Source organism: Piliocolobus tephrosceles, chromosome 7 (assembly GCF_002776525.5).
Source record: "Piliocolobus tephrosceles isolate RC106 chromosome 7, ASM277652v3, whole genome shotgun sequence".
NCBI classification, from domain to species: Eukaryota; Metazoa; Chordata; class Mammalia; order Primates; family Cercopithecidae; genus Piliocolobus; species Piliocolobus tephrosceles.
The window spans coordinates 36,649,719-36,665,346 of NC_045440.1; the positions used below are offsets into that span (position 1 = coordinate 36,649,719).

Consider the following 15,628-nt stretch of genomic DNA (forward strand, 5'->3'; position numbering starts at 1 on the left):
TGCCTCAGAAGGTGACAATCTGCTTGCCTTTTCTTGCTGACAATACTATTTTTATAGTCCAACTGACAACATGTGGTACATCGCTGGGATCTGGGGATAAAGCTAACTTTAGCCTTTGAAGCTATATTATAACAGACTTTTACTAGTTTGTGGCTATGCAGGTTTCGGGGTAAGACCTGGAAGAGATCTGAATCTGAAACAAGTGAGCTCTGTTTTTAAGTTTCTTTTGAAGTAATTACTGACACTCAGAGGAAGTGGCAAAAATAGTACATGGGAAATCTTGAGAACATTCACTCAGTTTCCCCCAATGGTAACAACTGACATAACTACACTATAATATCAAAACCAGAAAACCGACATTGGTATAATCCAGACTTTATTCAGATTTTACCAATTTTACATGCATGCATTTGTGTTTGTATATAGTTCTATGCAGTTTTAGCAGGCACAGGATCATGTAGTCACCAATGCAATCAAGATACAGAGCTGGTGCCTCACCACAGAGATTCCTTGTGATACTCACTCCTTTATAATCACACCCTTCCTCCATCCTTCCTCCACTCATCCCATCCTAACCCCTGGCAATCACTCATCTGATCTCCATCTCTAGAATTTTGTCATTTCAAGAATGTTTTGGCTGAGCGCCATGGCTCATGCCTGTAATCCCAGCACTTTGGGAGGCTGAGGCAGGTGGATCACCTGAGGTCAGGAGTTCGAGACCAGCCTGGCCAACATGGTGAAACCCCATCTCTACTAAGAATACAAGAATTGGCCAGGCGTGGTGGCACATGCCTGTAATCCCAGCTACCCAGGAAGCTGAGGCTGGAGAACTGCTGAAACCCAGGAGGCAGAGGCTGCAGTGAGCCGAGATCGTGCCACTGCACTCCAGCCTGGGTGACAGAGTAAGACTATCTCAAAAAAACCAAAAAAACAAAAAAAAAGGCATGTTTTATAATTGAATGATACAGTACAGAACCTTTTGAGGTTGGCTTTAAAGAAAAAACTCAGGCACATCCCCTTGAGATCTACCCAAGGTGCTGAGTATATCAACAGGTTGTTCTTTTTAAATCTCTGAGTAGTGTTTCTGCCATTTGTTTAGCCATTCACCCACAGAGGAACATCTGGATTGTTTCCAGATTTTGGCTTTACAAATAAAGCTGCTATGAACATTCTGGTGAAAATTTTTGTGTGGACATAGATTTTCATCTTCCTGGATAAATGGCCAGGAGTGTGTCTGCTGCACCATATGGTGAGTGTATGTTTCCTTATTAAGGAAACTGCCAAACTACTGTCCAGAGTTGCTGTACCGTCATATGATCCCACCAGCAGTTCATGAGATCCACTTTCTCCACGTCCTGCCTGCATCTGGTATTGCCACTATTTATCATTTTAGCTGTTCTAACAGGCATACAGTGATAAGCTCCTTTTAAAATAAGAGCAAATATTATACATTCAACATTTTGTGTTTATAATTACATAATCATTAACCTTTTCACTTCAAAAGCATTGCTGATTCAGTCTAGATCAACATTCTCTATAAGGACTTACCAGTCTTACTAATATATTTTAGAGGAAAATAAATATCTTGAAAAACAAAAATATATTGGCTTATTTTATCAGATTTCTGTCCTATTCTCCCTCCACCCCACAAATTTTCACTAGCCCTTCTTATAGCTCTTAGTATCACAGAACTATTGGTAGTCACTATCTGAAGAGAAGTACTGCATCACGTTTTCTGATTGTGGAAAATCATTAAGAACATAAGCCAATGGTCTTTAAAATATTTAATCTTTGTCTATTGATAAAAATAGATTATAGTAAGAGAAAAGAAAAGAATGGTTAAACTAGAAGGGCCCTAACCTCCCTGACTCTTTCTTTGGTGGCATGTGGTGAGTGAGCTTAGTGAGAAGCACCGCTCTGCTTCACGGAGCTGCATGTTTCAGCTGCGGAGCAGTCACTACCGAAGGTGACCGCTGGCTTTTTCCCTCTCCTGTTTTTATCTACTGTATAAGCTATGACACGGAATTCAGTTAGAAAAAGAAGAACAGGCCAGGTGTGGTGGCTCATGCCTGTAATCCTAGCACTTTGGGAGGCTGAGGCAGGAGGACTGCTTGAGCCAGGAGTTTGAGATCAGCCTGGGCAACACAGTGAGACCCCATTTCTACAAAAAATAAAAAATATCAGCGAGGTGTGGTGGTGCATGGCTGTGGTCCCAACTACTTGGGAGGCTGAGGCAGGAGGATCACTTGAGCCCGAGAGTTCAAAGCTACAGCGAGATGTGACTGCACCACTGCACTCCAGCCTGGGTGACAGGGCAAGACTCCATTTCAAGGAAATAAAAACAAAATTGATCTGTAAATGCAGCACCATAAACAGTTAATTTCCTTCACTTTTTCCTTCTAGTCCTTTCTCACAAAGGACATGGGACTGTTCTGCACATTCGTCTATTACATACACTGTCAGCCTCAAATGGCTTTTCTTGTATCCAGTTTGGACTCTGTTATCAGCCGATGAACAACATTTTGCACTATGATATGATATCAAAGGGTAGCAGAAGATTGTACTGCCATCTTGGCTGCATTGCCACCTACTGTTACTATACCTAATGATGTTAGGGCAAATTTTCTTTTTGGAGATGGGGTTTCATTCTTGTTGCCCAGGCTGGAGTGCAATGGTATGATCTCAGGTCACTGCAACCTCCACCTCCTGAATTCAAGCGATTCTCCTGCTTCAGCCTCCCAAGTAGCTAGGATTACAGGCATGCATCACCACGCCCAGCTAATTTTATATTTTTAGTAGAGATGGGGTTTCACTATGTTGGTCAGACTGGTCTCGAACTCCTAACCTCAAATGATCCACCTGCCTCGACCTCCCAAAGTGTTGGGATTACAGGTGTGAGGCACTCTGCCCAGCCTAGGGCAAATTTTCTTTAGTGGAAACCTATAGAGGAGAATTTCAACCAAATCAGCTCTACTACTTCTTTTTTCACACATTGGGATTCAAGGTAAGATTTCATTTGAAGAAATAGTTTTGTGAATTTAAAAGCTTGATCATGATTTATTATGGTTTATACTTTAATCACTCTATGAAAATTAGTAAACAGAAAAAAATTAAGTGCTGATATCAAATATGAGAGCAAGTCTCATAAACTTGATGCCACTGTAAATAAAGATGGAAATATTTCAGATGCTCTAAGAGACAGATCTTTAGCCTCAAAAAGTTGCTTACTAGACTTAAAAACCATTAACTGTGAATTCAATTGTGAACAAAAATTATAACAAATTCATTAACTTAAAAAATGCTACAGATCTGTCCTTAAAGACTGCAGCAAAAAGGCTGTAATTCAATATTTAATACCTTAACATTTTTTCTGAGAAAGAAACAACTTCATAACAAGAAGTCCCTAGTTTGGCACACATTTTCAGGAATCTATTCTGTGGAGAAAGAAGGGGACCTGACTGTGTACATTCCATTTCATATTGGACTTCTTTCCTGTAAATACACCGAATATCTTTTTCATGTTGCTATAATGTCTTTCTGATTACACTTTTCAATGATTGTATATTTCTAGCTATTTTGTAAAAGACCAATTGTCTTATATCAGCAAACTCTCAAGTGCTAAAGAGCAGGAAAATCAAGATTGTTTAATAAGCTATCTTACAACACATTTCAGAATAAGTGCAACTACTATTAAAAGGTGTTAACACAATATTAAAGTGGATGGATTTCAGGATGGCCCCATAAACTCCCATGAAATCATAGGCAAAAATGTGTATATATGATATACATGGCACTGAAGTAATATAAAACATTTTGCATTATATGATGACATTTTAGATGTGGTTGGCCTTGGACCAAGCAGCCCAGTCCACATATCCAATACATCAGCAAATCCTGTTGGCTCTACCTTCAAAATGTCAGAAATCCAACCACTTCTCTCCTGGCTCAACTACAACCCCAGTGGTTCCACATCACCATGGTCTTTCTCCTGGGCGACTCTAATGGTCTCCCTTGATCGCTCTTTCCTCCTTATCGTATGCTCTCCATACCACAGCCACAGTTATCCTTTCGAAACCCAAGTGTGGCAGACAGACTCTCAAGGTGGCCCCTGTGATGCCTGCCTGCTGGTGTTCATGCCATTGTGTCGCCTCCTCCCCTTGTTGCGTGTGAGCAGGACCTGTGATTAGCTTCTAACCAACAGAATATGGCATGGGCGATGGGTGATTATGTGAGTTTATGACATAAGACTTTAGTGTCCATCTTCCTGTAGTGCCTCTCACCCCCGCTGGCTGTAAGGAAGCAAGTGGCTATGCTGGGAATCCCATGTGGCAAGGAACTGTGGGCAGCCTCTAGAAGCTGAAAGCAGCTCCTGGCCAACGGCAAAACAAACAAACACACACACACACACCCCAAAACAAAAACAACCGGAGTCTCTCACCCCTATAGCTGGAGAACGGAGTTCTGCCAACAACCACGCAAACAGGGAAGCAGATCCTTCCCTAGTCAAGCCACAGAGAAGAACCCAGTCCCAGTTGGCACCTTGATTGCTGCCTGGTGAGGCCCTCAGTAGAGGACACAGCTAAGGGATTGCCTGGACTCCTGACCCATATTAACTGTGAGATAATAAAATGCGTGTTATGTCTTAATTTGCTAACTTTGTGGTAACATTTGTATGTGGCAATAGAAAACTAATACATCAAATCAGATCAAGGCACTCCCTAGTAAAATGCTCCAGATGTTCCCCATCCCATGGCCAATATGGCCAGTAAGGCCCCATCCTATCTAGCTGGTGGCGGCCCTTCTCACTGCAGCTCCTCTTTCTCCTCTCCTGTGGCTCCTCCCCAGGCCCAGAACTTCCTTGCTGTTCCTGGAGCACACTGCAGCCTTTACAGCTGCCTGCCTCCAGTCTAATGTGCTCTTCTCCTGCACACACCTGCATGGCTTTCTACTACACACAGGGCAAACGGCGCCTCCTCAGGCCTCCCTGAGCCAATCAATTGAAAAGGGCAATCCCTGTCACCAGCTAGCCCCTTTTCCAGCTTTATTTTTATTCACAGCAGTTAGTGGCACTCGACATATTTATTATCTGTCTCCTCAAGCAGATCCACTAAGGTAAGGGTTTCATGTGTCTTGTTCACTATTGTTTTCCAAGTGCCGAGAATAGTACTTGCCACATAGGAAGCAGTTTAATACACTTGTCCCGAATAACTGAATTTCACTTCAAGCAATCTGACCTACAGAAATAGGTGCACAAAGGTGGATGACCAAGAACATTCATTATGGAATTTTAAAATATTTATCTATTTATTTATTGGGAATAGGTTAAATTAATTATTTACTTACTGGGAAATAGGTTAAATAAATATGGTACATTTTACTATGACTAAAAGGAGACTGTTAAAAAGAATGAAGTAAAATCTATATGTACTGCCACAAATGTATTTATAATATAGTGTGTGAATGGGAAGAAAATGTCAGATATTTATGTTTAGAAAACCCTAAAAAAAATCCATGTATTTTTATGTATGTTTATAACTATATAGAAAGAGTTATAAAGGCTACCTATCAAACTATTAACAATGGTTATCTCTGATGAGATGAAGAATTGAAGGGATGAAGGAAGAATTTCACTCTGCTATCTTTTTTGTATTGTATTGATTGTATTGTATGACTTTTCTTTACTATATTAGATGGTATTTTTAAATTACAAACCTGATTTTTTTTTTTTTTTTTTTTTTGAGATGGAGTCTCACTCTGTTGCCCAGGCTGGAGTGCGGTGGCGCAATCTCAACTCACTGCAAGCTCCACCTCCCGGGTTCACGCCATTCTCCTGCCTCAGCCTCCTGAGTAGCTGGGACTACAGGCACCCGCCACCACGCCCGGCTAATGTTTTGTATTTTTAGTGGAGATGGGGTTCCACCGTGTTAGCCAGGATGGTCTCAATATCCTGACCTCGTGATCTGCCCTCCTTGGACTCCCAAAGTGCTGGGATTACAGGTGTGAGCCACTGCGCCCAGCCAATTGTTTTCAAAAGGTAGAAAAATGTCAAGAGTAATTTTAGGTTGGACACAATGGCTCATGCTTACAATCCCAGCACTTTGCGGGGGCCAAGGCAGGAGAATCACTTGAGTCCAGAAGTTTGAGACCAGCCTGAGCAATGTAGTGAGACCCTACCCAGCTACTTGGAAGGCTGAAGTGGGAGGATCTCTTGAGCCCAGGAGTTCAAGGCTTGAGTGAACTATGAACGTGCCACTGTACTCCAGCATGGGTAACAGAATGGGGACCCTGTCTTTAAAAGAAAATAAAAGTAAAATAATAAAAAAACAAGTAAAAACTATTTCACATAGAAATTACCAGTGTCCCCTCTCTCCTTTTTATGACTAGCCACTGGACACTCAAAGTTTAAGTACATTTTATCACCACCTTCTTCCTACTACTCTTCTTTGCTCAAGAAGTACCAAACTTTCAACATGGGAAGTTTTAAAATTTTACCATAAATCCCTGTTTATTTTATCCCTAGAACTATTCCCTATTGAAGCATTCCTAAAAAGCCCAGGTACTGATTTCTTCCACCCCCCACCACCATCCCATGCTACCTTCTTAATGCTCCTTTTGGTCCTGAGGCCCCAGCCTCTCCGCTCTGTTTTGATGATCTCTGCGTCAGGGTACAGTCTCTTTGTAAAGCACTGGTTCTGACAACGATCTCCAGCTGGGCACACCTGCGGGTGGCATTCGTACTGCAACATTCTGTTCAGGCACTCCGATTCCAAGCCACAAGGATTTTCATCAGCTGGCTTGCAGTTACAGCGGGGAATCTCTGACAGGTCAGCAACCTGGATCTGCACCTTTCCTATTACTTTGTTAGCCTAGAAAACAAAATAACAAGCAAGAGGGAGGCAGCAGGTTAAGTCATCTGGCAATGTGAACAGGAACATCTAAAATATCCATGCTACTGCCTTGTGGTGCTACTCCAAGAAAGGTTCTTTATCTTTCCTGATGAGTAAGCTGAAATGAATAACCATCTCTTTTGTCATTTAGTTGACAAAAATATCAAAGCCTCATGTGAATTTTCACTTATTTATCCTGGGTATTTCTACTTTCATTAGATGGAAATTTCATAACTGAAAACAAGAGAAAATATGCTTGTTTGTGGGTTCTCTGAAATAAAGGCAGTAAACACCTATATTCTCATTTGGTGGCAGGATAACCTGGTAGAATGAGAACAAGATTTCACATAAGACATGTTGCTACTAGGTATGAGAGGACTTATCAAAGGCCTAATTTTCACAGCACAATAGCTATGTCTCCCATTTGATGCTTCCAACAGGAGCTCTGTTTTACAGAAGACTGTGATAATTAGCAAAAGTTTGCACAAGTCAAAAAGGGTCTTTAACTACTAGAGAGTAATGCATTTCATCTCATCTATTAAATACCAATGCTTTCATAGTAAAGACTTACTTTGCTTCTTATTTTATTTGGCAATCCTAGGCCAGAGATAAAGACTTACTTTGATGTGTTTGTAGGGAGGGGGTTTTCTTGAGTTTTTTTCAATCTCTAGGGCTTCTTTACTCTCTCTTTGTGCTTTCAATTCCTGGAAACGTTTTGCAGCTTCTTCCAGTGCTGCCAATAAGATGATACAAAGTATGTAAATACCAAAAAACAAAGGAAAATTGATGGGATAGTAGTTTTACACTGCCTTCCCAATGCTTTGCATCTGGCCTGAGATTTTTCTTTTTAAAATTATTTTCTGGAAGTTACTGTTTACCACCAGGATGGGGTAACAAATGAAATAGGATGTAACTCATTGAACACTACACTCTGTGCATGCTGTTGCCTCAGGGAAGAGGCTCTACTTCAATGATCAGAGGTCTCCAAGTGACCCTAACAGCAGCTTTTTGCCTTGTACTAGATTTAAATTCATTTTACCCTTCCCAGAAAGCCAAACACTGCAAAAGCAACTGTAAGGCTTTTCATGGGAAGTCTTTACTATTCTTCTGTTGCAAAGGAACTTTACTTGATTAAAAAGACTATTCTCAGGCTGGGCTTGGTGGCTTATAGCTATAATCCCAGTACTTTGGAAGGCTGAGGTGGGCAGATTGCTTGAACTCAGGAGTTCAAGACCAGCCCGGGCAACATGGTGAAACCCCATCTCTATAAAAAATGCAAAAATTAGCTGGGCATGACGGCAGGCACCTGTAGCCCCAGCTACTTGGGAGGCTGAGGCAAGAGGATAGCTTGAGCCCTGGAGTTCAAGGCTGCAGTGAGCTGTGATCATGCCACTGCATTCCAGCCTGGGCAACAGAGTGAGACCCTGTCTAAAAAAAAACAAACAAAAAAACAAAGACTACTCCTAGAATAATCTGTGTTTATAGAAAGATCACTGAAGAAATTCCTTTCAAATACACAGCACAGTCTACAATATTGAAATGTATTTCAAACCTGGTTCTAATGTGACTGGAAGCTTATGGACACAGGATCATAATGCCTAGTGAAAATTCTCTAATATCAGAAATATTAGGGAGGTGAGGAGATGTTGAGGAACCGACACCGGAGTTGTAGTTTTGAGTCATTGTAAACATCATCCAGCTTACCTTTTTTGAAGGTCTTGTTAATACTAGTCTGCCCCTCAGCAAAGCTTTTGTCTCCTTCAACATAAGGGAACACTCTGCCCTGGTGTACCCAGTAGTAGTCATGAGAACCAAAGAAGAACACAGGGAAGTCCCCCAAGTCATGTTTAAGACCCTGGATGTTCAGTGGCACAGACCTGGGATTGCAGATCTCTGCTGGCCACCATCTGAAAACGAAAGCAATTTTAGATCAAGAAGGCAAAAACAAAACAAAACAAAAAACCACTATTTACAAGGTTGGCAGAAGGGAAAAAAAGTTTTGTATTTTGCAATTTTCATTCAGATTCTAAGAACATAAACTACCGCACATCATTAAAAAAATTAAGTAATTAATGAAATAGTGAACAGACTAAACAAATTAGGCCCTAATCACCTGATATACTTTCTTTGAAAAAATATTTCATATTTATAAAATACATATCATGAACATATGTTCTAAAATATCATAATACTGAACCTACTACCCAATGACATTCCAAACCTAATTTCAATCCTAGAAGTCATGTTTCTCCCCAAACTTAATACTGAATTATCTTTCAAGGTATAACAGTTGATTTCTAGTAGTCAATGGAATCATTTTGAGAATAAACTGATACTGTAATAAAGAATGACCACTCCCATTCAAATCAGCATTTAGTCTGTAGTCAACCTGGGCAATCACCTCTTGGTCAAATGTACTAGGTTTTATATCACTTTGTATTTCAGAATCTAATTCATCTTAGATCATAATAAACATGGAATAGAGGAGAGAATGAAAATATAACTGTTTCAGGCTATGATAATTGGATACATTTGTGAGGAAATCTGACAGTTTCTAGCAAGCAGACAAATTAAGAATTAAATGATGAAGCTAACAGTCAAAAAATGAGACCAACCTCATGGGCTTTTGTAGTAAATATACATAGACTTAAATTTTTTCAATCTCTTATTTTACATATGCCTAATAAAACAATTTTTTAACACATAACTGTATTACTGAGAAGATAAATGATGACATGATTGCACTCCCCGATTTATATTACAGAACTTGATGATAAAGTGTTACCTGAAAGGTACTCTGCTGTTCATCTAAGAATTAAAAACATGGGTAAGAATCCATGCTCAAATTGTAAACAAAACAAAAACCACTATTTCCTGTGATAGATATTTGGTTCGTTCTCAAAGCAGGCTGTATTTATTTCTAAACAACTTTAAGGTAAATATGTATACAGTTACTGCCTTCACTAACGTCAGTTAGGAAGAGGCATACGTTCTGCCTGGGTTTGTTCCAGGTCCTCATATTTTTCCCCAAGAAGCAATACATTGGAGTAACTAGTTATTGAAAATAAACAGCTTCATGCAGCCCCACTGGGCCTGATTGGAAAGAAATACATTAAGAATTAGTTCATGGATGGAAGTCTTTCCAAAACATACAAGAAGAATCTGACCTAGATATAAAATCTCATTGGACTGTGAACTTAATTGGAGCACTGTTTTGGGTTCTTTAAAATGTAATGTAATTAAAATTTAAGTATTAAAATAAGTCAAAGACATTTTCATATTCATAACTTTTAAAAAACTGGAGTTTATTTGAAGATCTGAAGGCTTCTTACATTGTTTTAGGTATTTCTTATCTAAAAATGTCTTAAATATACTAATTCTCAAACTGTGCACCCTTCTCCACACCAGAAAGATACATATTTTTCAATTATGAAAGCAGTATGCACTTCTTTTAAAAATTAAAACAATGCAGAAATGTATAACAGAAAAGTGAAAATGCCTCTTCTTGTAATCTCATCCTTGACACTATTAACATTAGATGTGTTTCTTTCCAGGTATTAAAAACACATTGTATTGGTCGGGTTGGGTGGCTCAGGCCTGTAATCCCAGTACTTGGTGAGGTTGTGGCAGGCAGATCACTTGAAGTCAGGAGTTCAAGACCAGCCTGGCCAACATGGTGAAACCTCGTCTCTAATAAAAATACAAAGATTAGCCAGGCGTCATGGCATGCATCTGTAATCCCAGCTACTCAGGAGGCTGAGGCAGGAGAACCGCTTGAACCGGGGAGGCAGAGGTTGCAGCCGAGATTGTGCCACTGCACTCCAACCTGGGACAGAGCAAGACTTCGTCTCAAAAAAGAAAAAAAGAAAGAAAAAGAAGCAGGGGGAGGTTTGATCTCAATACCCCAGATCTCAGCTAAAAATGAAGTTCTAAAATTTAAATGGTTAAACATGTAACATATGTAAAAGAGAGAGAACAGACTGGGCGCAGTGGCTCACACTCATAATCCCAGCACCTTGGGAGGCTGAGGCGGGCAGATCATGAGGTCAAGAGATTGAGACCATCCTGGTCAACATGGTGAAACCCCATCTCTACTAAAAATACAAAAATTAGCTGGGCGTGGTGGTGTGCGCCTATAGTCCCAGCTACTTGGGAGGCTGAGGCAGGACAATCGCTTGAATCCAGGAGGCGGAGGCTGTAATGAGCCAAGATCACACCACTGCACTCCAGCCTGGCGACAGAGCAAGACTGTCTCAAAAATATTAAAAAAAAAAAAATAGAGAGAGGGAGAACAAACATAGCTCTTGCTAAAAAAATTACAGCATGTTTGAAATTTTCTAGAAATATATTTTACAGCCGGACATGGTGGCTCACACCTGTAATCCCAGCACTTTGGGAGGTTGAGGCGGGCAGATCAGCTGAGGTCAGGAGTTCAAGACCAGCCTGGCCAACATAGTGAAATCCCGTCTGTACTAAAATTACAAAAATTAGCCAGGCGTGGTGTCAGGCACCTGTAATCCCAGCTACTTGGGAGGCTGAAGCAGGAGAATCGCTTGAACCCAGGAGATGGGGGTTACAGTGAGCAGAGATCACATCACTACATTCCAGCCTGGGTGACAGAGTAAGACTCTTATCTCAAAAAAAAAAAAAAAAAAAATTTATCTAGGATTCTAACTGAAAAGCAGAACTCTATTGTGCTATCTTGAATAGTATCTATTTTCTTAGTAAAATGATAAATTGCCTTAAAATGTAGAGTTTTTTAGTTTTTTGTTTTTGTTTTTTTTGGAGACAGGGTCTTGCTCTGTTGCCCAGCCTGGAGTGCAGTAGCACAATCATGGCTCACTGCAGCCTCAACCTCCTGGGCTCCAGCAATCCTCCAGACTCAGTCTCCCGAGTAGCTATGATGCTACCACACCTGGCACGCCACTATGCCCAGCTAATTTGTATATATTTTGTAGAGACAGGGTTTTGTCACGTTGCCCGTGCTGGTCTTGAACCCCTCACCTCAAGTAATCCACCTGCCCCAACCTCCTACAGTGCTAGGATTACAGGCATGAATCACTGTACCTGGCCAAGTTTTAAAACTGTATCACTATACCTGTTCAGCGAAGGCTCGCTGAAAGCCTTAAAGGAGAAAGTGTTATTAAAATAATGGTACTCACATACTTCCTGCTTCATTCCCTTAAGACTAAAGCCTCTTAATGGAATAATCTCTCCTTAAATTCTATAAAGTTTTCTCTTTACACATGGTTTAGGGCTAAAATGGATGAGATTCAGGGGCAAAGAGCTATTTTGACCAGAATATAAACTTGATTTTATTAGAAATCAGAAATCAACATGTATCTAATTAAGATACAAAGAAAATATCAAATCTGGCTAAGTGTGGTGGCTCATTCCTATAATCCTAGCACTTTGGGAGGCTGAGGCAGGAGGATCGCTTGAGCCCAGGAGTTTGAGACCAGCCTAGGCAATATAGTGAGACTCCATATCTCACTATATTCATTCAATTTAAATTAAAAAAATATTTTAAGGCCGGGCGCGGTGGCTCATACCTGTAATCCCCACACTTTGGGAGGCAGAGGCGGGCAGATCATGAGGTTGGGAGATTGAGACCATCCTGACTAACACGGTGAAACCCTGTCTCTACTAAAAATACAAAAAATTAGCCAGGCGTGGTGGCGGGTGCCTGTAGTCCCAGCTACTCAGGAGGCTGAGGCAGAAGAATGGTGTGAACCCGGGAGGCGGAGCTTGCAGTGAGCCGAGATCGCGCCACTGTACTCCAGCCTGGGCAACAGAGTGAGACTCCGTCTCAAAAAAAAAAAATAAAAATAATAATAATAATAATAATTTAAAAGTTAAAAAAAAATAATCATCTCCACTGTCCACATAAGACCTTTTATTCCAAAATCTAGTAGTACATAGCCCATTAGTATAAAACAACTTTCAGGACTTTAAAAACAAAAGTTGGTGGGCATGGTGGCTCATGCCTGTAATCCCAGCACTTTGGGAGGCTGAGGTGGGCAGATTGCTTGACTCATGAGTTCGAGACCAGCCTGGGCAACATGGCAGAACATCATCTCTACTAAAAATACAAAAAACTAGCCAGGGGTGGTGGTGTGCACCTGTAATCCCAGCTACTTGGGGGCTGAGGTGGGAGGATGGCTTGAGCCAGCAGGTGCAGTGAGCCAAGATCACACCACTGCACTCCAGCCTTGGTGATAAGCTAAACCTTGTCTCACAACCAACCAACCAACCAACCAATCCCAAAGAAAAAGAAAAAGAAATTCAATAATGAATTAGGAACATAACCTTCCCAACCCCTTAAGAATCCAGCCTCAAAACATGGTTCTTTTCTTTTCCTTTTTTTTTTAAGTAGGTCCATGCTATCTACCTATCTATCTCCAAGTCACTCTGCATCCAGAGTATGAAACTGGTCTGCACAATGACTGAATACTTCCTCTTTGTTCTTGGAAAAACTTGCCTGTAATTTCCCAATTTGACCCAAACAATCTGCTTGTAATGTAGTTTCTTGCCAGCTTTACAGTCATTACAATTCCAGCAGCCTTCTGGCATTTCTATGCTCAGGCATTCCGGGTGGAAGGAAGCTGGGCACGATTCACAGCAGAGCAATCTTCCACCTTGAAACAAATAAACAGTCTTAATAACTGAGAAAAGAGGGAGAGAAAAAGAAAGAAAAAGGAGAAAGTTATCTTTTCAGCACATTAAATCTGATTCAAATTGGGGGAAAATAACAAAGGGACTGAGTCATATGTACAGTGATGGATTAAAATAGCAAATGAATGTATTTAGCTACTTTTCAGGGTTTCAGTGGCCAGAAACTCAGAGTTTCTGAGTAGTACCAAAAGCATCCATGTACTCTTTACTCCTTTAAACTATGGGCTACTGAGGTATTAGTTTAGAAGCTAAACTCTTAACATATGACCAAATTGAAGGATAAAATCTTTTGGCTGAGTAGATTTGAGAGGTTTTTCAAACATCTAAGTAGCAACTTTCTTTTCTCCTTCAGAGGTAAGAAAGAAAGCAAGTCATTGTTGTATTTTAATCCAGTGCCATGGTTAACTAAATTCCTTTACAATATAATTAGCAAGAAAAAAACAGCCAATAGGTTGATCAGTACTTTTTTCTTTCCATAAAGAATACAAAAAGCAAAAGGAACATAGAATCTCAAATTGGTGATTATGTTATCATTACTTTTTGGTGAAGATATACAGGCTATACAGCAGTGGTTTGCAACTTTTTCATTACCAAGGATTCCCTTTTCCCTCCTCATGAACCCACATAATTTCAAGTATTTTATCAACAACGAAAAATCCTGTGTGTGTGTGTGTATTCTCTCTCTATATATACAGAGAATATATTTTGAGACGGGCTCTCACTATCTTGCCCAGGCTGGTCTTGAACTCCTGGCCTCAAGCAATCCTCCTGCCTCAGCCTCCCAAAGCACTGGGATTACATGCGTGAGCCACCATGCCTGGCCAAAATCTGCATTTTAAAAGTAACAATTTCTCCAATTTTTATTAACCAAAGAAATATATAACTGCTAATCAGAGATTCTGATCCCAATAATAAAACTAGTATTATCACATTAAATTGTTAAAATCATAGCCAAATTTAAAAAACTCATGCAGCCTGATTCTGTACAAATGTGTAATTCTGTTAGATTTTCTGAAATATTAAACGTAGTTCCAAAATTTTGTTTACATCTCTTCTGACTTCATATTGAGAACCACTGCTTTATAGCATAAAATTAAGTAGTTATCAGTATAGAATGAAGTACCATATGCAAGGGGCTCACTCCAAGTTCCCTGTCAAAACGCTTTCCTTTTAGATACACAAAATACTCTCTGGATTGAGACCAAAATAGGTGTGGCAAACAAAATAGTTGTAAATGCTAAGAAATATGAAATTCTGGGAGGAAAAAGGTATTTCTAATATGTATTTCAATACGTGACTAAGAATGTTGTTAACCACTGAAGATGAAATATAATAAAGACAAATATTTTTTGAAAAAGAAACTGATCTTTTCATTGGAAAATCAGATCTATAACCCATGAGTGTACCAAGATTTAAAGTCTCATAAGCAAAAGGGTAAGAGCCCTCTATGCAACTTTATCAAATCACATGCTCCAACCTTCTGAGGGCTTGCTACCAATTTTCCAGAAAATCTTGTCTTCCTATAGATTTTCAAACTTCTGATTAACATAAAAACAAAAAGAAAATCCATATACAACCCATGATGAATTAAATTACTATATTTCCTCTGCTTAAAAGCTTTTACTTCAACCATCAAGATTTTTTTTTTCTGGGACTACATCTCAATATGGATTAATTGGTTCAATTTACCAACCTAGAGATCAGATACCCAAGTGCTCTAAACCTAGGTAGGGAATTCATCTATAAATTTAAATCTATAAATTTAAAGTAAAATAAGATTATTCATTTTTTTTCCGTCAGAAAGGAATGACCAGTAGGGAGAAAAGTCTGCAAACAGCTTTAGAGGACATGTGATTATTAGCACTGATGTAGAAAAGTCAGGCTGGTCATTTTTAACATTATGGAATAGTTCTTAATTTTAAGTCTTATTTCAGAGGAAATACAGAGCCAGAATCATCAGAGAAAACTGTCATGATAAAGATGCTTAAAATACACAAGGGAAATAAAAAAAAAAAATGAATGGTCCACCTTGGTGCTATGCAAGAAAACTGGGATACAAGAGAAGT

General features: G+C 39.7%; 1 protein-coding gene across 8 annotated transcripts in view; it reads right to left on the bottom strand.

Annotated features, from left to right (window-relative positions):
• The window catches only part of NSD3 (nuclear receptor binding SET domain protein 3), a 110,958-nt gene that overhangs the window by 6,737 nt on the left and 88,593 nt on the right, over window positions 1-15,628 (bottom strand). For 5 of the 8 annotated variants that reach the window (XM_023214523.3, XM_023214519.3, XM_023214521.1 and 2 more), the window contains exons 16-19: window positions 13,369-13,552; window positions 8,592-8,794; window positions 7,508-7,620; window positions 6,597-6,866 (exon numbers count right to left, since the gene is read on the bottom strand). In XM_023214523.3, the coding sequence (XP_023070291.1) occupies window positions 6,597-6,866; window positions 7,508-7,620; window positions 8,592-8,794; window positions 13,369-13,552 (770 nt within the window). The remainder of the gene's footprint in view (window positions 1-6,596; window positions 6,867-7,507; window positions 7,621-8,591; window positions 8,795-13,368; window positions 13,553-15,628) is intronic. The other 3 variants (XM_023214525.3, XM_023214524.3, XM_023214522.2) reach the window with 1 other exon arrangement.